The sequence below is a fragment of the Equus przewalskii genome, chromosome 6 (assembly GCF_037783145.1).
Source record: "Equus przewalskii isolate Varuska chromosome 6, EquPr2, whole genome shotgun sequence".
In the NCBI taxonomy this organism is placed as follows: Eukaryota; Metazoa; Chordata; class Mammalia; order Perissodactyla; family Equidae; genus Equus; species Equus przewalskii.
In genome coordinates, this window is record NC_091836.1 from 66,620,748 (window position 1) to 66,644,509 (window position 23,762).

A 23,762-nucleotide genomic window follows, 5' to 3' on the forward strand; every position below is an offset into this window, starting at 1 on the left:
GTGGTTACATAACTATATGCATTTGTTAAACTCATATAAATCTACACTAAAAAAGATAAATTTACAGAATGTAAATTATATGTCAGTAAACCTGACTTAAAAAGATGCTTTGGAGATCCTATTTCCTTCTAAAAGGAACCAAAATTCATAAGAGAAGTGGCTGGTTCCAGGTCTGGCACGAGAAATGTAACAAGATGAACTTATACCACGTTGTCATACAGAAAGCAAATATTAGCCATCAAAGACCTATAAGATTGTATCAGAAAGACTCAGGAGACAACTTAAATAGCCTCTCACTGGCCAAAGGTGAAACACATCATTAAGAATTATAACTGCAAATATGTTTAAATTCATGATTTTGTAATGAAACTTAAAAAACAAAACAGTATGTTAGTCATGTTTGGAAGATTAATAGTCAACTCATTATTTTGAAAACTGGTAAATTAAGCAATCAAGCATTTATCCTTCTTTTTTCCTACATAAACTGAACTTCAAGATAACTAGCTGGTTGATAAAGGAAGATTTCTCTTTGTAGAAGTATTCCAGTTAATAAATGCAGAGGAATGATAGAATTTGTGTATTATTGTTTTACAACTTTAATGAATTACTAGATCTAGGCAGTGATCATCAGTGGTTGCTAACATCCCAAAAAAGAAACAGACATCGAAGTACACAGTACCACCTATGAAGTGGTCTTATAAAAAAGAAAAATTGGGACAACTAATCTTTGACAAAGGAGCCAAGAACATACAATGGAGAAAGGAAAGTCTCTTTAGTAAATGGTGTTGGAAAAACTGGACAGCCACATGCAAAAGAATGAAAGTAGACCATTATCTTACACCATACAAAAAAAATTAACTCAAAGTGGGTTAAAGACTTGAATGTAAGACCTGAAACCGTGAAACTGTTAGAAGAAAATATAGGCAGTGCACTCTTTGATATCGGTCTTAGCAGTATCTTTTCAAATACCATGCCTACTCAGGCAAAAGAAACAAAAGAAAAAGTAAACAAATGGGACTACATGAGATTAAAAAGCTTCTGCAGAGCAGAGAAAACCGTCAACAAAATGAAAAGACACCCCACCAACTGGGAGAAAATATTTACAAATCATATATCCGACAAGGGCTTAATTTCCAAAATATGTAAAGAACTCAGCAACAACAAATTGAACACCCTGGTCAAAAAATGGGCAGAGGATCTGAACAGACATTTTTCCAAAGAAGATATCCAGATGGCCAAAAGGCACATGAAAAGATGTTCAACATCACTAATTATTAGGGAAATGCAAATCAAAACTACAATGAGATATCACCTTACACACATCAGAATGGTAATAATTAACAAGACAAGAAATAACAAGTGTTGGAGAAGATGTTGGGAAAAGGAAACCCTTATACACTGCTGGTGGCAATGCAAACTGGCACAGCTGCTATGGAAAACAGTGTATGGAGATTTCTCAAAAAACTAAAAATAGAAATGTCATACGACCCAGCTGTTCCACTACTGGGTATTTATCCAAAGAATATGAAATCAACAATTCATAAAGGCTGTGCACCCCTATGTTCACTGCAGCATTTATTCTCAATAGCCAAGACACAGAAACAACCCAAGTGCCCATCAATGGATGAATGGATAAAGAAGGTGTGGTATATATACACAATGGAATACTATTCAGCCATAAAAAAGACAAAATTATGCCATTTGCAACAACATGTATGGACCTTGAGAGAATTATGCTAAGCCAAATAAGTCAGGCAGAGGAAGACAAATATCGAATGATTCCACTCATATGTGGAAGATAAACAAACACACACATAGATAAGGAGAACAGATTAGTGGTTACCAGAGGAAAAGGGGGTGGGGGAAGGGTGAAAGGGGTAAAGGGGCACGTATATGGTGAGCAATAAAAACTAGACTATTGGTGGTGAACACAATGCAGTCTATACAGAAACTGAAATATAATAATGTACTCCTGAAATTTACAGTGTTAAAAGCCAATATGACCTCAATAACATTTAAAAAAATTTTTAAAAATACTAATAAAAAATAAATTAAAAATTAAAAAAAATTTAACCTGGATCTGATCACGCCTCTAAATCTAAACACCATCACAGGGGAGAAATTGCAGGGGTTGGAGGGGAAAGTGAAATGTGAAGGGATTTTGCTTATTAAAAGATACTTAAGGGACATATTTAACCCAATTGTAATATGTGGACCTTAGTTGGAGCCTGATTAGAGCCAATAAAAAGTTTTGGAGTCAGGGAAATTTGAGTACTGACGGGATATTTTGATATTAAAGAATTACTAAATTTTTAAGCATGATACTGGTTTTGTGTTTTCCTTCTGTAAAGAATCATTTTTAAAAAGAGATTTGTGGAAATATTTACTGATGGAAAGCTATGATTTCTCTGATTGGCTTCAAAGTGATCTCATTGGGAGGAGTGGGTAAAGGTATGGATGAGACAGAATGGACGATGAGTTAATTGTTGGAACTGGGGAATTTATTATCTCTGCTTTTATGTATGTTTTAAATTACATTAAAGAGTTTTAAAGAACTGGCAGGAAATGCTATGGAGATATCAAGTAAGAGTAGAAATGAGGTGTCCATTGACTTTAGCATTAGAAGTTGTTGGTGACCTTTTCTGATCATTTTAGCGAGGTCAAGCAGGAGGCATTGGGAGGGAAGAGGCCACTTCTGACGTCATCTCATACTACTCCCTGTTTACTCTGCTCTAGCCACACTGGCTTCCTTGCTATTTTTCAAACATGCTTCCCTTCATGGCCTTTATGTTTGCTGTTCCCTTTGGTTATCCCATGTAAAGTACCCCACATATGCCAACTCCCTTACCCTTAACCTGCTTTATAGTTTCTCCATAATATTTATCACTCTCTGACGTATATATTTAGTTATTTATTTTTGTCTTTTCACTAGAATGAAGCTCTTGAGAACAGGGATTTGATTTTAATCGCAGCTATATCCCTAGCACTTGGGACATAGTAGGTGCTTGATAAATGTTTGACTCTATAATGTGTTCAATAAGTGTTGAATGTATAAATGAATAAGTGAATGAATTCTTCAAATCTCACTTGAAATGTCACCTCCTCTGTGAAATCTTCTCAACCATCAGCCCCTCCACTCCCAGAAAACTGGGAGACTTTTGGCCCTGTACTCCCATTGTAATTTGTACACTCCTCCATAATAGCTCATCCACACTGACTGCTGTTATTATTACCTTTTTTTTTTTTTAAAGGATTCATCCAGAGATATCAGAGAGGCTCTTCATGAACTCTTATGCTGTACTAATGTTTCAACCAAAGAAGGGATTCATCTTGCACTGGTGGAGCTGCTGAAAAATTTAACCAAGTACCCTACTGACAGGGACTCCATATGGAAGTAAGGACTTTTTGCTCATTTGCTCACTGAGTCCGATGTGGTAAATGTACACTATTGACATTATTCAGTGGATCATCATAGATTGAGGGTGTGGCTGTCAATTTTCCCTTCAATTTAGAAACCTGAGTTAATCCAACTGAGCTTAACCCAATTCTCAGGAGTCTGAATCCTAAACTGAAGATCACATTTTAGATTATGTATTCATTTGTCCATCCATCCACCAGCAAATGTTATGTGCCTGCTATGTGCTTACTGTGTGCCAAGCCCCGTGGTAAGTGTTGGAGGTACAGAGATGAATCGATTAGATTTCCTCTTCCTCCTGTCTAGTGTTAATCTCTCCTTTGTCTGTTTTGCACTTTATACAGGATCACAACTATCATTGTAGAGATTAGAGGCAGGGCCACCCCTTAGTTTACAGATGGAAAATCACAATCCTGTTTTCCCCTGATTACCTCTGGCTTTACTGACTAGAGTCAAACTGTTAATGCTGTTCATGAATTGCTGTTTGAGGAACTACTTGCATACATTTAATATAAAATGTGTGTTACTGTGCTTCGCCTATTTAAATGATCTTATGTGATGAGGTCACTCCAACTGTATAATTTATTGATTTTCAGAAAAATTTGTTACTAAAAGTAGAAAAACTATGGGTCAAATCAGGTACTTGGAAGATATATTAAAAACTAGAAATACCAGGGATTCTTGCTCCAAGTAACATTTTTGCTATCTGATTTTCTGTTTTGCCATTTCTTTCATGTTTGTTCAGTCCAGTTCAGCTCAATTCAGCATGTTTATTGATTGTCTTCAAGTAGTGCTCAGTCATTTGGGGTGTGGGGGTTGTAGTGGGGAGAAACACCTATATCAGTAACTGCAGTTCTGATACAGTTTACTCACTGTGAGTGAAAGGGCTGAGAGAGGTCAGAAAATTAGTGAATTAAGTTCTTTCCACATTGAGGGAAAAACAGGACTAGAGAAAAGTGTGCTTTCTCTACAATATCAAGTGTTTTAAATGTGATGGCTTTCATACCCCATGTATCCATGAATTTTTTCATGGTGTTTGTTTTCTCTCTTTTGCTAGTCTACCTATGTTCCAGTCCCTGGGGAAGTCCCATCTCCTCTGTGAAACTTCCTCTGATCGTAGTGACCTCTTCTACCTTTGATGGGTAGAAAGCAGAGTATCATCCACTTGATAGTTCATTACCTTGTAGTGTTAGTCATCTTTGCCTCAGCTGGATTATAAACTCAATAATAATAGAAATTAAGATTTATATTTCTTTTCAATTCAGCACACCTTCTAAACCAGAACTTAACAAATAAAAAATAATAAAAATGCGTAATTACGAGCTCTTGTGTAGTTCTTTGTAGCTTATAAAGGGCCTTCCAGTAGTCATAGTATTTGACTAATAGCCAGTTAATAATAGCTAGCTAATAGCTAATTGAGTTCTTATTATATGACAGACACCTTGCTAAGTACTGTTCATTCATTATCTCATTTAATCCTTGTAGCAACGATATGAGGTAATGATTTCTAATACCATTTTGTAGGTAAGAAATTTATCTGCCCAAGGCCACACAGTTATTAAGTTTCCTATTTCAGGTCAGGTCTCTTCTGATTTCAGAACTTCACCCAGGATGTCAGTTAGAATGCTTTTGCCTACAAGTAGCAGAAAATTTGATTAAAAGTGGCTTAAACAATATCTAAACTTTTTGCATAACAAGAAGTCAGAAAGTTGGTTTCAGGATTGATCTTTCAACAGTTTAACAGAGTTAATACTACTCTGGTTGATTTCTCTGCGATTCCCTTGACTTTCTCCTCATAGTGCAAGATGGCTGCCTCATAAGACAATATCTTAAGACAGAAAGGAAAGAGAACTCCTTCTCAGGCATTTTTCTTTTTGTTTAGTTAGGAAACTATTCCTGAGAAGCTCCCCAGCAGACTCTCCCTCTTACTCCATTGACCAGAATTGAGTTACTGGACTACCTGCAAACCAGTCACAGGAAATGGGACTAAGTTTGCCATGATGGGTTTAGACCAACTGTGGTTGAGTCCTGGGGCTGGGCCTACCTTATATGAGCACTTTGGTACCTACCTGATACCTGAGTAAAATTAGGGTTCTCTTGGCAAGGAAGATGGGGGAAATGGCTGTTGGTTAAATGACCAGTATAGTATCTGCTACACCAGCTCTTTTATCTTCATAATAACCAGTTTTTAACATGAATTAATTGAGTGACTTATCTGAAGTCATAGAGATAGCAAAAGTAGATGGTTGAGAATTTGCGATCCTAAATTAGGTTTTCTGATTTCAATTCCCAGTACTTCTTAAAGCATTTATTAGCTTACTAAAATGGGCTCTCATTTTCTTTGTTTCAGATGCTTGAAGTTTCTGGGAAGTCGGCATCCAACCCTGGTGCTTCCCTTGGTGCCAGAGCTCCTGAGCACCCACCCGTTTTTTGACACAGCTGAACCAGACATGGATGATCCAGCTTGTATCCTCTGTGCTTAGGATAGGCCCTGCTGACGTGGCAGGGAATTTTGTCATCTTTTTCTGCAGTGTAGCTTAGGTGGTCTGAGTCTTATTTTTTTCCTTTCTGTTAGGTAAGAGTATATCCTGAACGAGCCTAATGGTTATTATTCTCAGCTTTCATTCTTGTTTTCACAGCAATTTGCCTTTGCCATTTAATACTACTAATAATTAATATATTTTTTTACTACTTATTGATTGAACACCTAACTATATTCCACATACTGTTTTAATGCCTTATACATTTTATCACTGATCTTCCAGACAACCCTGGAAGGCGGTATTATTCCCAGTTTACAGATGAGGAAACTGAGACTCAGGGAGGCTATTTAACTCTCCAAGCAGCAAATCTGGGATTCATAGCCAGACATCTTTGGTTTTAAAGCCTGTGGACTTCCCCCTATATCTTTTTCTGTGTTTAATTTGATCTGCAGCATGAAGGAGGGGATTGGCTGAGCTGTGATTAGTCTAATTACTCTGCCTCTGATGCAGGTTCAGTGGGTTTGTGATAGCCATGGACAGCCTGCCGTTCAATTGGATTGTTTTCTGGTTACAGGAGTACGTTTACATCAGTGCATCCACGCTCTCCCACGGTTCTTTTCGCTCTATGGCAGATCCTTGGTGAGGTTTAGGGGCATTTTTTGAGATTCAGGGATCAGCCAAATAACTGGCTGTTGTAAGATGACCATTGTATTCTCTCAATTCTGTTTATTTTCACAGTGTGTTTGGAGGATGTTTTTAAAGATCTGTGTGATTGATGTGCTAACCAATGCCTAATTCTATATTTACCTCTAAGAAGGGCACATCCCGGGCCTTAGCTCTAAAGGTGCAGTGCTATAGCTGTTTGAAATTCAGCTCATCAGAGAGGGGCTTGTGGGCTAGGTATTCACTACAAATCTCACGTGACGTATTGAAGTGCTCTGAAATCTGAAGGCCCTTTCACATTAAAAAAAACACTGAACATTTTTGGAAGCCTCTTATGTTAAGGTACTTTTCTGGGTAGTTGGATCATCATGTTATTTAGGAAATATATGTGGCTGTGAGTAAGAGATTGCCCCCAATTGTAGCTTGAACAAATTACTGTTTTTATTTTTCTCCAATGTAAAAAAAGTCTGGAAGTAAGCAGTCTGGGGCTGGGATAGCAACTCCACGTTATTCTTGTGATCCAGGCTCCTTCTGTTTTTCTTTTCTGCCGTTTTCAGTGGTCCAAGAGTCTTGCTAGAGGTCTAATCACCAGGTCCAGGTTGTAGGCAGGACGTTAGAGGATATTTGGAATAAAATCAGTATTCTGATAGTAAGGAAAAAGGGAAGAATGGATATCAGGTAGGCAAATAGCAGGCTCTGCCATTGGGATACATATGGAAGATTGGAAGATATGTTTATCTTTTACTTTTAATTTCTGATTTTCCCTCTCTTATAAAATTAATATACATAGAAAATTCAAAAAAGTAGAAAGAAGAAACTTCATATTTAATTCCTGAAGTCCTGCTAGCCAAAGTAATTGACTGTTAATATTGTGTATTTCCTTCCCCCTTTTTAAAAGCTTGAGGTTGGGATTTTGCTATTATTTTGTTTTTTAAGATAGTTTATTTCATCAACAAATATTTGATAACAGCTGCTCTCATATCCTGCATATATTTTGGACCCTGCTTTTTTCACTTATGACAAAATGCTTGTATTATAAATCTTAAATATATATTTATATATTATATATTAAACAATATTATAAATTCTTTGTAAATATAATTTTTAATGATTGTATAATACTCCATCAAATAGATGAAGCACAAGTTGTATAATCATTCTCCAGGTTTTGGACATTTAGGTTGTTTCTGATTATTTGCTATTATAAATGATTCTGTACTATTTGATTATTTACTTAGAGCAGATTTTGAGATGTGGAATTACCCGGTATTTGTACGGCTCTTACTGTCTAGTACTAAATTGTTGTCCAAAGGAATTATGCCAGTATATAGTTTAGTAGGCAATGTACTGAAAGTTTCTGTTTGTTAGTATTCTCAGTAGCATCAGGCATTATTTTTAAAAACCTTTGTTAATTGGAGGGGTAATTGGGGTAACTTGGAGTGGGGTAGTGTGTCTCTTTGTTTGAATTTGCGTTTCTTTGTTTGAAAATTGTAGTCATTTAATGGGAATTTTCGGAGTGACAAGTAGGGGCACCAGATTCTGGCCAAACTCAACCGTTTATATCTCCAGGTTTACTTAACCCTCTCATCCATCAGACATTGCAGTTTTGGTTCTTATTTTCAATGCTGCCAAGACCTGTCCCACAATGCCAGCACTGTTCTCAGATCATACCTTCAGGCACTATGCCTACCTCCGAGACAGTCTTTCTCATCTTGTTCCTGCCTTGAGGGTATGTTGAAAACATCTTTTGTCCTTGTTTTTGGCTTTTTGATTTTGGTCTTTTGTGGTTGTTCAGTAACAGAAAGCAGACAATATATTCTTTGAAAACTCATTCATTTATTCTCTTTCTCTCTTGGGCTCTCTCCCAGTGTTTTGTACTTTTGCTTCTGTATCCTTTACCTTTTAAGAAGATTCATTTTTTAAATGACTCTGGGTTATTGATTATGTTATGTTAGGCAAGAAAAAAGAATCTAGAACAATATATTTTAGACCAACGATTAGATTGCGTTGTATTTTAACATTTACATAAAGCCATAATTCTCAACAAGTTTATTTTTTAATAATAAAGTCTTTATTATTTTTAAAACCTAGAGATATAGAAAGAAAAAACTTTAAAAATGAACCATAATGATAATAGTAGCAAACACTTATTGAATGCAAACTGTGTGCAGGTAGTTTTCTAAGCTCTTTATGTCTGTTAATTCATCACTGCTTAGGTAACTAAATCACTTTATTTAGAGCAATGTATGTACATGGTTAGAAAATTTAAACTGTATAGAAGATACAAAATTAAAAGTGAAATCCTCTTTGCTCTCCCCTCCTCATCCCCTTCTTAAAAGATAATCACTTTTAATAGTAAGAACAAGAATTATCATATGAGACATTTTTATAGCATTCTATATATACTTATTTGGGAATAAATCATCACTCTTCTATGAAGTGAAAGATCAAATAAAGTTTAAACATAAATGCCACAACAGATAATGGGACAATTTTTGTCCCATTTCTATGGTTAGCCCATTTATTTCTGTTAGCAATAGAAAATAATATTATACCATTCTCTTTTCTTTTTCTCCTTGCAGTTTGTGGCTACCTTGGGTAGACCCATGTTCTCTTTCCCTTTCCCCACTGAAGCTGGGGAAGGAAAGAAAGGTTATTTACAGAATCACCAAGCCTTTTTTCCCTTTCCTTTGATTGGCTCGCATTTTTTTCTGTTTTTTTTTTTGTGTCTCCAAAAGCTGAGCCACAGAATTTGATGGCACTGTAACCCCCCTATGTTTGCTTAGTTACCAGGTAGAAAACTAGTGTCGTCAGCCGTTTCCCCGAGTCTCACGCCTCATGAGGATCCTTCCCATCAGTTCCTGCAGCAGAGCCTTGAGAGGGTGTACAGTCTGCAGCACTTGGACCCTCAGGGAACACAGGAGCTGCTGGAGTTCACCATCAGGTAAGGTGACCACCTCTTTCCTTTGCAGAGTTAACCCTGTTGTTGGGCTCAGCTTGACTGTTTTGATTTCCAGTGTTGGTTACAGGCTGGTTTTCAGACTCTGTTGGCCTACAGTCACATATGCTTTTACGATCTGTTTGTATTTGGGTTAGATTGTGGTTTGAGCATATTATAAAGAAAAGCTCTCTGTGTTCATGACCAGATTGATGATTAGTAAAAAACTAGAGTTACAAAGAAGCTGATTTTAGTTTTTCTTTCCTTGTATATTAGTTAGATTAGGTGATAGAAAATGCCAAGTAAGAGGACAGGTTAATTATTTCTCATAGGCAGGACAGAGCTGAGATAGTTGTCAGGGGCCTAGGCTCATTCTTTTCTTGTTTCTCCATCTTCTGCATCAAGTGGCCTCTGCTTAAAGACCCACCTCTAACTATGCCCTCTCTATTCCAGCCTGCAGGAAAAGGGAAGGAGCAGGAAAAGGGTGTCATTTACACCCTCACCCACTTCTAAAGACACTTCCCCAGAGTTGCATATTTTAATTTAACTTGCATCCCATTGACTAGAACTTAAGTCACATGGCCATATCTAGCTGCAAGGAGCTGGGAAATGTAGTCTTTATTCTGGGTGACTAGTGCTTAGTTAACGTTTGGTGACTGTTACTCGGGAAGAAGGGGAGGATGTTGGGGAACAACCAGCAGACTCTGCCAAACCTTATTACAATGTCCTGAATGATGTGAAAAGAATTGAAATCCATTTGACCCTAGCAAGAACAATATCTATCTGCTTTTATAAATAAGGTTTGATTGAAACACAACTGCTCTCATTCGTTTAGGTATTGTCTATGGCTGCTTTCATGCTGCAGTGGCAGAGTAGTTGCTACAGACACCTTATGGCTTGCAAAGCCTAAAATATCTGCTATCTGACCCTTTACAGAACAAGTTTGCTGACCCTGAAGTGATGCCTCGATCACATTTTTTTCCTCTTGTGTTCTGTCATCAAAGTGATTAGTTTTAGAATCCACTATCTAAAGTTGTTGGCCCTGAGCCCAGGAAAATATGCCTTACTTCCTAACTCAGCCCCATCTAAATAAACATTTAGGTTTTGTCCTTGAAAGTTTTTTATCCTATTGGCACTAAAGCAAGTCAAATGCACAAAAGCCAGCTGATTTGGTCATCAGCTGCAGTGCTGGCTCTTAGTAGGTGCTCAGTAAACACCTGTGGGTTTGAGTGGCCCTCATGATCTGGGTTTTATCATCAGGCTGGGTTTTACCATTTATCAGGCTGGTTAGACCACTGTTCTAGGGCTGTGGTCAGTCCTCAGTGCTGTGTTTCTATGTCTAAGTGCGTTCTGAGGAGAGTGGTCAGGATGGTGAAAGATTCAGGAAGGAAAGCAGGTGGTGCAGTAGTCATTGACGACCTGCTATATTTTACAACCATTATTGCAGTTAGATGTTGTTACCATTTCACAGGGAAAAAATGGAAATTTGGGGAAGTGAAGCAATTTGCTAGGAAGAAGCAGAACCAGAATTTAAATCCAGCTTTGTTTGACTCTAAAATTAATACTCTGTGGTATGCAGCAGTGAAGGGGTTTCTGTGTCAAGTGGAGATTAGATCAGATGACCTCTGGGGTTCTTCAGAACTTACATTTTTATTTAGTTGTTGAAAAGTGAAATGTTAGTTATAGTTTCATACAGAAGTTTCTCTGATTAGGACTTGGGCCATTTACTTGTTAGTACTGGTGTAAAACTAAAAAACAAACTTCACCATCATACATGTCACCGTTTGTTGTAATCCAAGCAGTCATTTAACCCAATCAAGATCTCACCTACAGAAATTCTGCTGAGTTCACTGAAGGCTCTGGGAGATGATTTTTTTGTTTGTTTCTAGAACTTGACATAACTACTTTGTCTTCACCAGTGTACCTTAGGTGCCTTATAGGAGGGAGCTCAGTAAATATTTGTTGAAAACTCTGGTTAGGATGGCTTGAACAGGAATGAAGACTTTTAAGATTTTTACAGATGGCATTTTCTTCTGACCATACCTCACCTCCAGGTATATAGATGGATGTTCTGTAAGGCTCTGCTAACCTTGATCATAACAAGAGCTGCTGTCTATCAAGTGCCCACTATGTACCCACTCTTCTAGCTGCTGTATGTACATTATTTCATTGAATTTGAAAACAGTCACGTGAGAATTTCCCAATTTTTTACAATGAGTGAGGGAGCTGGGGTTCATTCATTTGTTATATGGTTTTTTGAGTATCCATCATCTGCCAGGCACTGTGCTAGGCAGAAGGGACACAGTAGTAAATAGGGCATAGTCTCTGCTGCGAGGGCTCTTACAGCCTAGTTGGGGAAATAGCTAGGTGAACAGGAGATGTGGTATTGTGCTTTTCACGCTGCAGTACAGGAAGTACAGGTTCTCTAGGAGAATGGAAGGGGGCACCTAAACCCTTCCTTGGGTGGTCTAAGCAGTGACCTGAAGAATGAATAGAAATTAGGTGAAGAAGGGAGAAGACTATCAAGGACAAGGAACAGCAAAGTCCTGGACTAGAACATAGGTCTTTGTAGCCCTCCCATCTCATCATACTGCTCTATTTCTGGGTAACAATTTGTGTGACATGAAGTATCTAGTATAATGAGATTTAAAATCCAAAGGACTTGGTTCAAGTTTTATCACTTCCTAGTTACATGATCTTGGGCCTCAACTCCCTCATCTGTAAATTGAGGGTACTGTATAGCTCACAGGACTGTTGTGAAAATTATTATAATGATACCTGGAAAGCATTTTGAGAATAGCAGTTACGTAGATAATCGTAGGGCATATATGAAATTTTGCTTTAAAATTTAAATCTAATTATGACTCATTTGACACACTAGATATGCTCTTGATATTTGTAAGTCAGTCCGATCCCAACTTTATAAATGTAATTCTGTTTCTAAATTCACTGGTGTTGGAGGAATTTGTTTTGTATAGAATGCTGCAGTCACTGGTCTTTCCAATAAAGAACTGATTTTTCGGAGTTTGGATTTTTTGTGTAAGTCCATTAACGTGCTGTTACTGGGAATACATGTTCTTGTTTCAGTAAACCCTATCACTTTAGAAGTATTCCATGATAGACAATTGTTCTTTTGGAGTGAAAAAGCTTATTTGAATTTGAAACAGATATGGCTTCATTTATCTGGAATCGATAGAAATACACTTATTTCCTTGTGCGAACTCTTTTAAACACCAACCTTTAAAGAATTTCTTGGTTAAATTCTTTAAAATCCTCCTCTTGCTATGCAACTTTCAATGTCTCTAAGGAGTAGTGCCTCTGGGAACTAGTCTAGTAACTAAAGAGGTGGAAATAAAATGTTTGTACTTTGTAATCATCTGGGTGCAAGGCTGAAGATAGCTTTTGAAAAGTCATCAGGACTCTGTACTCGTTTTGCATTTTCTAACATTCCTTGTTATTCTGCCAAACTACTAAGAGACATTAATTGTGTAAATTTGATGTTTAGAGATTATAAGAGATTGAAAGAAATGTTTAGCTATAAACATTTGATTTACACATCCCGAGTCTTTTTGACTATCTTTAAACAATGATTTTAAAATTAACTATTTCAGCTTATTGTGTAAACTTAAAAAAAAATTGCAATATATGTAAACTTGTTTTATTATAATATTTTTTAAATAGTACTTATTGTCATCATGTGGACTAAGGATTGCTACAGTGTATGTGCCTGGGAGGGACTCTTTTGCCCTGCCAGATCACATCTGTAGAAATGTGGCTTAATATGTATCTGATTTTAAATCAGTTTTGGTCTCATCTATAGTTGATGTAATTCATAAATAAAATGAGTTCATTACCAAATAAATAAATGAAATGCAATATGATATAGTTTTAAAAAAAGACTGTTAGAGTCAGACAGACCTGAGTTCATGGCCTTTTTTCGCCACTTATTAATTCTGTGACCTTGGGCAAACCACTTAAACTCTGATCTTCAGTTTTATTCTCAGTGAAAGGGGATTAATTGCAGGTCACACTGTAAAGACTAAATGTGAGGAAACACCCAGCACACCTAGTTCAGGGCACATAGAAGATACTCTTTGTACCTTTTTCATTAGAGTCCCTAGTCTCCTGATGGATGTCTAAACTGAGGCTTCCTGAGGATTGTGGACATAAAGAGGTACAGAGAGGAAAGACTGGGACACAGAGCATTTTGCCCAGGGCTAGCAAGTTTCCATTTTTGTTTGTATTGTAGTTCAGATTTCCCATGGCTAGTTGGGTTGCCTCTTGTTCTGTGCAGTTCAGAACAATTGCTACAGTGCAAGGCTGGTAGAATCACTTAACACCTGGGGGCAGTCAGCTAATGTATATAGTCAGCAGGTCAGTGTTGTCTATATATTGTAACAGAAGGTAGAATCTTCCTGGAGAGGAAATGGTTCAGAAGTAGGATGCTTCAGGGCTGTCTCTTGCAAGAGAGAGATCACAGATGTGAAAGGGAGAGAGAAGTTGGTCTCCAAAATAGCATGTCACAGGTGTGCTAGCTAGTGCAGGTCTTGCCTTTTATTGTGCTGGCTCTCCAGGACCAGCTCAGGCCACCAAAACTCACAAGAGGTGATAATAAGCCACAGACCACACTTTCCTCAGTCACTTTGGGAAAAATTCATTTTGTGCCCCTCCAGGGCATCCCCTTCCTAGTATCAAGGTCCTTGGAAAGCAGCATTTGCTATCAGAAAGTTGTCTGAGATTGAAGGGAGGGGCTTAATCCAAATGACAATTTTGGACAGGCTACTATGAAACCTGATATATTATGCCAGCCCTGAAGCAGTTAATGTCCCTCATGACCCAAATCATCAGGTTTACCACAGATATCGTTTCTATATGAAATTTTGATGCTGCCATTAAAAAACAAGGCAGCTTTCTATGAATTCTTTCTGAGATGGATCGTTAGGTTATGCACACCCATTCCTTCCCAAAACAGGAAGAAAGAAAAGAAAAACAGTACTTTTTGTAGATGTATAGCATATTTCCGGAAGAAATCAAAAGAAGCTGGTAATGATGGTTGCCTCTGGGAAAAGTGCACTGGTTAGAACCCAGGTATAGGAAGGTGGACTAATTTAATTGTATAACCTTTAGTATCTTTTGAATTTTATACGTTATTGATGTAATTCTATAGCTAGGTATGTATTTTCTATTTAAAAAAATTAAAATGTTTAAATCAGTAATCCCAGCCCCCAACACAACTATTTTATTTGCGTGTGCCACTGTTTTCTTGTCCATAGGCAGATACGTTTTGTATGGTGGCAATCACTTTGTCTATACTTACATCCAGTTAGGATGCTTTTAACTGCAAGTATCAGAAAATCCTTATCTCAAACTAGTTTTTAATGGCTGTTTATTTTCTCATATGAACAGAAATCAGAGGCAACTCTAAGTATGGTGTGGTCAAGTAGTTTATTTATATCATTAAGGACCCAGTTTCTCTCTGTCTCTTTGGATTTTTCTTGTCCTCAGCATTTGCTTTATCCCAAGGCCTTTTTCTCAGAGTTACAATATGGCTCCAGTGGCAATCAGAGCTATAAGCATTCTTGTTTAGTCTATTGAGAGAGAGACAGAAAGAGACAGAGGGAAGGAGAGACACTGAGAGACCACCATCAGACCTGCTCCAAGTATGAAATGTAAGTCCTTCCATTAGGACCGATAAGGCCACATATGTCACATAACCGGGGAAATGACACGTGATTGGCTTAGAGTCGATGAGACTCTACCTGGAGCTGGATTTGGGGACACCTTCCCTTGAACCAAAGCAGGGTTCAATTAGTAAGGAAGAAGCGGAGGATGGCTAACTGGATAGGCAGCCAACAGAGTCCACAGCAATACCTTAAAAGAATTTTGTTTTCTGATGATACAAAAAAATACTTGTCCATTGTATAAAACACTTGGAAAATAAAGCATAGTTGGGAGAAGGCACTAAAAAAGCACCCTGATACCTCTGTCCAGAAAACTACTTTGCTGTATTTTTCTCCTATATGTAGTTTTTACATAGTTGAGATCATATACCTTATTACTATTTTATGTTTTAATGGCTGTGGAATATTTCATTGACTGGATGTACAGTACTTCATTTAATAATTCCTCTACAATTGAATATTCAAGTGGTTACTGGGTTTTACTATAATAGTCCACACAACAATGAATATTATGGAGCGTAAAGCATTTCATTTCTGTTGAATATTCCCCTTAGTGTTTCTTCTCAGCGTAAAGCTACCGATCAAAATATTTGATCACGTGTGACTTTTGTTAACATAGTACGGTTTTACTTTCCCAAAGAATTACATCAGCTTAAACTGCTATCAGATGGTGAGTGAACCAGTTTCGTTATAACTACTCCAGCAGTGGTTGCTGTCATTTAAAAATTTATGACCAATTTACTAGGTGTAAAATGCTTCTGATGTGATCTTTATATTGGTGTCATTATCCTTATCTTAAGTTTGGCTTGGGGTTTTATTTACTTCAGGGATCTGCAGAGACTTGGAGAACTTCAGTCTGAATTGGCAGGAGTAGCTGACTTCTCTGCTGCCTATCTTCGATGTCAGCTCCTTCTCATCAAGGTTGGTTTGGATTCATTATGTACATAATTGTGATGCTAAGAATGCACTTTAACGGATCTGGCAGTTTTTGAGGCCGTAAGTGGAAAAATATATGGTCTTATGCAGCCACTTAGCAATGGAGAAATTATGTACTCTGCAATATAATTATATTTGTCTCTAATTAAAGAATTAACTCATATAGGAATTTGAATTTTTTAACTTTGGGAGAAATCTTTCATCGTTTTGTAATTAGAGCAGATTGGATAACCATTTTCATTAGAATCCCAAGGATTTTAATTGTTTTTTTATAATTTGATTAGCAAAGAACTTTTATATTATTTTCTTAAAATGCTGATTTCACTTTGTCAAAGTCAAATTAGTTGAAGGTTGATTTCATTGCTTTTTAAGGGCCAACCTGCTGGCATTTTATACTAGGTAGTCAGATTATAAAAACACACACAAAATTTGTACCCAAGAAGCTGTTTCAGTTTGCTGAGGTGAAAACCAATTAAACTAGTTCAATAGCTTTCAGCTTTGCAGCAGAGTTTTGCTATAAATTTAGGCTTAGCATTTAGGAGAGCCATTCTCACTTGATAAGACTTTGTCTTGGCTTTAGTTCCAAATGTTGTTAGTCTTCAAAGTGATTAATGATATTTGATCAAAGTTAGAATGAATGGGGACCGGCTCCATGGCCGTGTGGTTAAGTTTGCATGCTTCGCTTTGGCAGCTCAGGGTTTTGCTGGTTCAGATCCTGGGTGCGGACCTAGAACTGCTCATCAGGCCATGCTGAGATGGCATCCCACATAGCACAACTAGAAGGACCTACAACCAAAATATACAGCTATGTACTGGGGGCTTTGGGGAGAAGAAGAAAAAAAAGGAAAAAAAGATTGACAACAGATATTAGCTCAGGTGCCACTCTTTAAAAAAAAAAGATTAAATGGAGGAATCAGAAATTATTTCCCACTGTAAGATGTGTGAGCTTAGGGTTGTGCAGGTGTGTGTATACATGGAAGGTGGGTGTGTACACTGAAGTGGGTTGGGATTTAAATAGCCCTTGTTTGGTTAGATAGATTCTTTCAAATATATATACCTGTGTAACCACCACCACGGTCAAGATATACAACAATTCCCTTTTTCCAAAAAGTTCCTTCATGCCCCTTTGCAAAGTTGTTTGGATTTCCAAGCTTCTATGAAACAGGACTAATGGCGTCTCTACCCAGGTATGGGTTGGTAAGAATCAGTGTGGAAGCCCTTGCCCTAGTGTCCGGTACTAGTGAGTGCTGTGTCGATGGCACTTCTTCTTGCTTCTTCCTTGGCATCCTGTCTTCTCCATAGGAATATAAGAAGCCCTTTGAAAAGAATCCACTTTTCTAAAGTAGGAAAAGAGAAGAGATTACTCCTAAAAAGAAGACAGAACTATGTTGTTTACTCAAGTGGCAGGGTAGGTAAGGTATCCAGACTTAGATCCTGAAGCAGGCAGGTGTTTGATAGTAGAGGAAGAGCTAAGTAAATTGTGGCGCGTCTGCTGCACAGTGTATTCTGTAGCCAGTAATGATCTTTATGAAGAATTATGCACCAACATGACAAATATGGTATAATGTTATATACCCAAAAAAGCGTACAAAATTACTTCTGCTTTATGGCTACAACCATGTGAAAACATGCATCGTTAATCTCCTCTTTCTCTATAATAGGTAGGGCTTATTGGCTTAAAAGAATAAGATTGAGAGGAAGTCCTGATCATGGTAGATTTTCAAAGCAAAACAAACACGTAAGTCTCAAATGACATGCCAGTCTTTGTGACCTCTGTGTTCTGTTCTTTCCTGATTTGTCTGTGTAGGCCTTGCAGGAAAAGCTGTGGAATGTGGCTGCCCCTTTGTATTTGAAGCAGAGTGATTTGGCCTCAGCAGCAGCAAAACAGGTAAGCTTATTGAGACCTTCTTCTCAGGTGAATCTCTGTCTAGGAATGGTTTCACCCAAGTCTGAGCCAGAGGCCTTCACATGGCTCCTTGTCTCTGCTGTGGCCTCCCCAGTTTCAGCTATGACAGAAGTTAGTGATATGAGAAGCAGCATGATTAGGGGACACAGCACTGGCGTTAGAGTCAGGGGACCTGGGTTCTAGTCCTAGGTCTGCCTCTAATTTGCTGGGTGATATTGAGCAGGTTACTTAATCTCCCTGGATTTTTACTCCTCTATAAAATGTAGCAATTGAATTAGGTGATTTTTAAGATTCTTTTGTGTTCTAAAATAGTATCAGTTTGTGTTTCAGATATCATAAAATTCAATAAATACTATCCTGAATCTTTCATCTGAAATGTAGCTGAACTCATTTTGAGTTGTTTATGTTTTTAGCCTGTACCATCTCTTGAATGTTAAAAGATTTTTATGTTTCTCCTCAGTTCATTAAGTAGCATTTAATTTTATTTGCCTTGCGTTTCTTTCTTTCTAGCTTTGAGCAGTTTCCCTTCATTTCTAGGTATTGGGATTTGGGAACTCTTCTGAGTCATGTCTTCCAGATAATGAGCCTGTATATGACCGACTAATTATGACCCAGTAGGAAGCTAATGATGGTGACTGTGATTGTTACATTACAGTTCACTAAATGATTTCTAGTCTAATTAACTCTCGCAATAATCCCTTTAAGTAGGAATAAGTATTAAGTCCATTTTACAGATGAAACAATTAAGGCTCAGCAAGGTTAAATTCATAGAACTATAGGTGGTAGAATCAGGGACTTAAGCCCAATCCTCTGATACCCAGAGTCTGTTTTCTTTCCCCTACCCTGCTTGGTCCCTCGTCTGATCTAGATTCCCTCTCACACTTTGCTGTGTGACTTACTGTAGGGGAGTAGAACTGAATGACTAGAGTCCCAATATGGGCCATGGTGGGAGGGATGGGACCAGGGAGCAGCAGTCTGGAAGAAAGAGAGGAAAGATTCTCATTGCTGTGTGCCGCATACTGTGCTAAGAACTTTCCATGCCTTGTTTAATTTTTTAAACTTTATGTTGTTGGTGCTGTTTCTTTCCTGTTTACAGATGGGGAAACTGAAGCACCATGTAATTAAGGAACTTGTCTTACTGCCAGTTGTAGAAGAGCCTGGAGTCATTTCTTTGACCCCAAAGCCTTCAAAGGAAGGCAAGCACAGAAGGGGAAGAGAAGCATCATTTGGATGGAAGTAGCTGATTTGGATAGAATAGAGCAAGAGCTTACAATGTGCACTGGGTTGAAGCTGATCATAGACATTGTTTTCTGCACCTATTCCCTCCCCAAACTCCCTCCTACAGACCAGGCCCGTAGAACAGTCTGGATGACTAACAGGTGGTTAATGTTTCCTGTTGCTAAATTCTTGAGGACTTTTCCTGGGGATTGGATTTCCATACATAGTATATATTCATTTGTTCCCACAGCACAGTGAGTCTGCTTTAGGGTAACAAGCAACGCTTTACGATGTTATCCTTGATTCTTCACATTATCAACTAGTGATATTTATTACCATGTGAAACTTTTTTTTAATTGACAAAATAATTTATTCTCTTTTCACAAGACATATACTAATTTTTCTCAACACTTACATTAATTTCTCTCAAATTATACTAATTTCTTTCAACATAGGCACTTCAAAATCTTAGTTCATAGGCTTTAAAAAAACTGAGTTTCACTCAAAATTCTATGCTGCTCTCAAGTAAGACAATTATGATATTTTTACTGTTCGTTAATTACCTTTTCCTTATAGATCATGGAAGAGACCTACAAAATGGAGTTCATGTACAGCGGTGTGGAGAGTAAGCAGGTGGTGATTATCCATCACATGAGGCTGCAGGCCAAAGCCTTGCAACTTATAGTAACAGCACGAACTACTCGAGGGTAAGAGGTACAGGTGGCCAAAAGAGGAGGCACGGTCCTTTCAAAGACACTTCCAAATGCACTCAGAGATATCACTAAGGTTAATGATAAGTGAAATGATATTTAGGAAAAATTCGCTCAGGGATATATGAACTATTCATTTTTTCAGATATTCCAAGCTCTATTCTTAGATCACATTAAATCTCTGGAAAAACCCGTCAGTGGCTCTCCATTTCCTACAACACAACCGAGGACTTCTGGCTACGAGCACATTCTGTGTGGTCCTTGGTAGATTTCCTTAAGAATTTAGTGCCAGGAACTACTTTTTCTCTTCTGAGGGGACAAGTAAGCTCCCTGCCGTGCGGTAAAGACAAATTAAGAGAATGTACTGTGCAGTGGGACTGCCTTGTTCAGATCCTGACCTCTCCACATACTAGTTGTTTGATAACAGACAGGTTTTTTAACCTCTCTGTGCCTTGTTGCCCTGTCTTTCAACGAGAATGGTGACATCTGTCTCGTGGGATTTCTATGAAGAGTTAATGGGATAATACATGTGAAAGCACTTCGCCTGGCACTTGGTACATACAGCTCAGTACATGGTAGCTACTAGATGTTCTGATAATGAGAATTGCCATATTTCATTCAGTCTAAAATGCACATTTTTAAATTTTAACTTCTCTGAAATCAGATGTTTTGATGGTGTGCCATAGTTTGATTGAAAGTGTTTTTTGTTTCTTGGTATTTCATAAAATAAAGATTTATCTTAAGAATGATGGCATCATAGATTTCATTTCATACAATGCAGTACTTATGTAACTCATTACCAGATGGAGGACACATTTGATGCTCAGTCCAGCAGTTGTGTCAGCCTAAAAGTGGTACAGAGTGGTAAATATGGGTATTTAAGCACCAAAAAGTACTGGGTCAGAAAGAACCTTCTGAATATTATTTTATTTCTTCACTTATCCTGACAGTGACCTGATAAACTCAGGTAGTGATTTAATCTTAGAGATATCCCTGCTTTCATTGGAGAAATGTTTAATTCATACTGTGTGCCAGTCACAGCTGAGAAAAGATAGGTGCTTGTGGTAGCATCTGCACTTTTTTATTTAAAAAAAATAGATCTATTTTTCAGTTTATATATGATTGTGGTAAAAAATTTAAATACTGCAGATTAAGTGATGGTCCCCTGGTAATCTAACACTTCTAAAATAACTGTCAGTAGACTTTTCCCGAGCCAGATAAACAGGTGTAGATTATAAATGTATGTGTCTTAACATAAGTGGAATCATAATATAGTCTGCTGTTCTGCCTCCTTTTCATTTCATCAAACAGTATGATATTTCATTTTCCCATGTCATTATATAAAGACTCTATTTGGTCTGTACTCATACCGTGTTATTTTATATTTTCCATTTGTATGCATTCTGTTTCTTGACTTCTGCTGGATCACTTGTTTCCTTTGTTTCCTTCTTCTTCCAGGGTCTTCTGTACCCTAATTCTAACCTCTTCAAGTGAGAGGCAGTAGAACATAGTGGCTGAGAGGGCTCTGGTGCCTCATTGCTGGGGTCCAGATCTTGACTCCACCATTTGCAGACAGTGCGCTTGGACAAGTTACTTAAGACTTCTGTGCCTCAGTTTGTCCCCCAAAGTTAAAGTGGGATAATAATAGTACCTGCCTCTCCTCCACAGGGTTACTGTCAGGACTATTGAAATATGTAAGGCCCTTAAAATGCCACCTGACGCATTCACAGTAAACCCTGATAAATGTTAGCTCATATTAGTTGTATCAGTAGTATTTTTACTCTTAAATTTTTAATAAACATATTGAGCTTATATTTATAAGCATAAAAAAATTAAATAGAATTTATGATCACCTCTGTCAAGATCACCTCAGATCAAGATGAAAGTTTTAGTGTGCTTTTATTTGATCGTCTCATACTGTTAAATAATTTGGAATTTAGTTTCAGGGCCGGCCCAGTGTCGCAGCGGTTAAGTTCACACGTTTCACTTTGGTGACCCGGTGTTCACTGGTTCGGATCCTGGGTGCAGACATGGCACCGCTTGGCAAGCCATGCTGTGGCAGGCGTCCCACATATAAAGTAGAGGAAGATAGGCACAGATGTCAGCTCAGGGCCAGTCTTCCTCAGCAAAAAGAGGAGAATTGGCAGCAGATGTTAGCTCAGGGCTAATCTTCCTCAAAATAAATAAATAAATAAATAAAATTAAAAAAAAAAAAATAGGGGACTGACCTGGTGGTGCAGCGGTGAAGTATGCATGTTCTGCTTCGGTGGCCTGGGGTTCGCCGGTTTGGATCCTGGGTGTGGAAATGGCACCTCATGGCACACCATACTGTGGTAGGTTTCCACATATAAAGTAGAGGAAGATGGGCATGGATGTTAGCTCAGGGCCAGTTGTCCTCAGCAAGAGGAGGAGGTTTGGCAGCAGTCAGCTCAGGGCTAATCTTCCTCAAAAAAAAAAAGAGAATTTAGTTTCAACTTATTATCTTTTTATAGTGTATCTCTTATTTTAAGAATCCTTTTTTAAAATATGTGTTAATCTGTGTAAGTACATTATCAAAATTGTTTAGCTCCAACTTGCCCACCACTGTTCTGTTTGTACCAGTTGCCTTTCAAAATTCATTGTTTTGATTCACTATTGATTTGACTGGAAAACATTCTCTAGTAATCGTTTTTCAGAATAAGTATATAAGTAGTATACTCATTGAGACCTTGTATGTCTGAAACTGCCTGCCTTTTGCTTTCGTACATCAATGGAATTCTTTCAGAAGTCTGTAAATATTGCTCTGTTGCCTTTTAGTATTTGATGTTACAGTTAGGATGTCTGATGTCACTCTGGTTCTTATTTTTCCTGGCTCAAAGCTATAAAGTTTTCTTTTTCTTTTTAGAATTCACAAGTTTCACTAGATTTATTTCGGGGCGTGTTTTCTTTCAATATTCTTACTGACCTTCAGTGGGACTTTGAAGTCTCAACCCCGTGTTTAGCTCAGAGATTTTTTTCCCCTCCATTATTTCTTTAATTACTACTTCTTCTGTCCACTCCAGTGTCTCATATTGGATGTTGAATCTTCTGGATCTATTTTCCTTGTATCTTAACTTTTCTCTCATAATTTCTTTGTTTTTCTACTCTAAATTCTGAGTAAATTCCTCAGTGTGCTCTTTTAATTTACCACTTTCAGTTTTCATCATTTTTCATTCTGGTGTTCTTTGACTGTTGAGTTGATTTCATTATTACTGTTTATTTCCAAGTATGCTTTCTTCTCTGTACCTTTTTTGTAGCAGTTTCTCTTGCTTTATCAATGCAATGTCCTTTCAGATTTCCTCGTAAATCTCACTGAGGTTACTTATTAGAATTTTTTTTTTTTAAGTTTTCTGTGCTTTCTTGCCCTGACTTTAGCTCACTGGGCTCTGCTTGGTCTCCTTTACAGCTCCTGATTATCCTTATAGCATCTGGTAGTTTTCCATTGTCTTTGCATTGGTAGTTCAAATTGGTAATTAGTGTACATTTCCCCAGCCATTGTAGGTCATTAGAATTCAAATGAATGTTGCTTGTAGAGTAAGTTTCCATTTGCTGTTTCTCATATATTTATTCATTCAACAAATATTTATTGAATAGCTGCTTGTGTCAGGAAATATGTGATGATCAATACAATGTCACTACTTGCATGGAGCTTACATTTTAGTAGAAAGACTAAACTAGGTTATTAAGAACCTTGACACCATTCTCTTATATGTTTTTATATAAGCAAAAAGTATTTGTTTTTCTTCACTGGAACTTTACTCCTCCAATGAATAATATATTAGTGAAAATAAATG

The 23,762-nt window shown here is 37.6% G+C and overlaps 1 protein-coding gene across 1 annotated transcript in view; it reads left to right on the forward strand.

Moving 5' to 3' along the window:
• INTS4 (integrator complex subunit 4) overlaps window positions 1-23,762 on the forward strand; it is a 94,057-nt gene that overhangs the window by 60,357 nt on the left and 9,938 nt on the right. Inside the window, exons 12-18 of the mRNA XM_008524531.2 lie at window positions 3,252-3,394; window positions 5,766-5,881; window positions 8,157-8,290; window positions 9,348-9,505; window positions 16,008-16,101; window positions 17,924-18,004; window positions 19,817-19,947. Coding sequence (XP_008522753.1) covers window positions 3,252-3,394; window positions 5,766-5,881; window positions 8,157-8,290; window positions 9,348-9,505; window positions 16,008-16,101; window positions 17,924-18,004; window positions 19,817-19,947 — 857 coding nt within the window. The remainder of the gene's footprint in view (window positions 1-3,251; window positions 3,395-5,765; window positions 5,882-8,156; window positions 8,291-9,347; window positions 9,506-16,007; window positions 16,102-17,923; window positions 18,005-19,816; window positions 19,948-23,762) is intronic.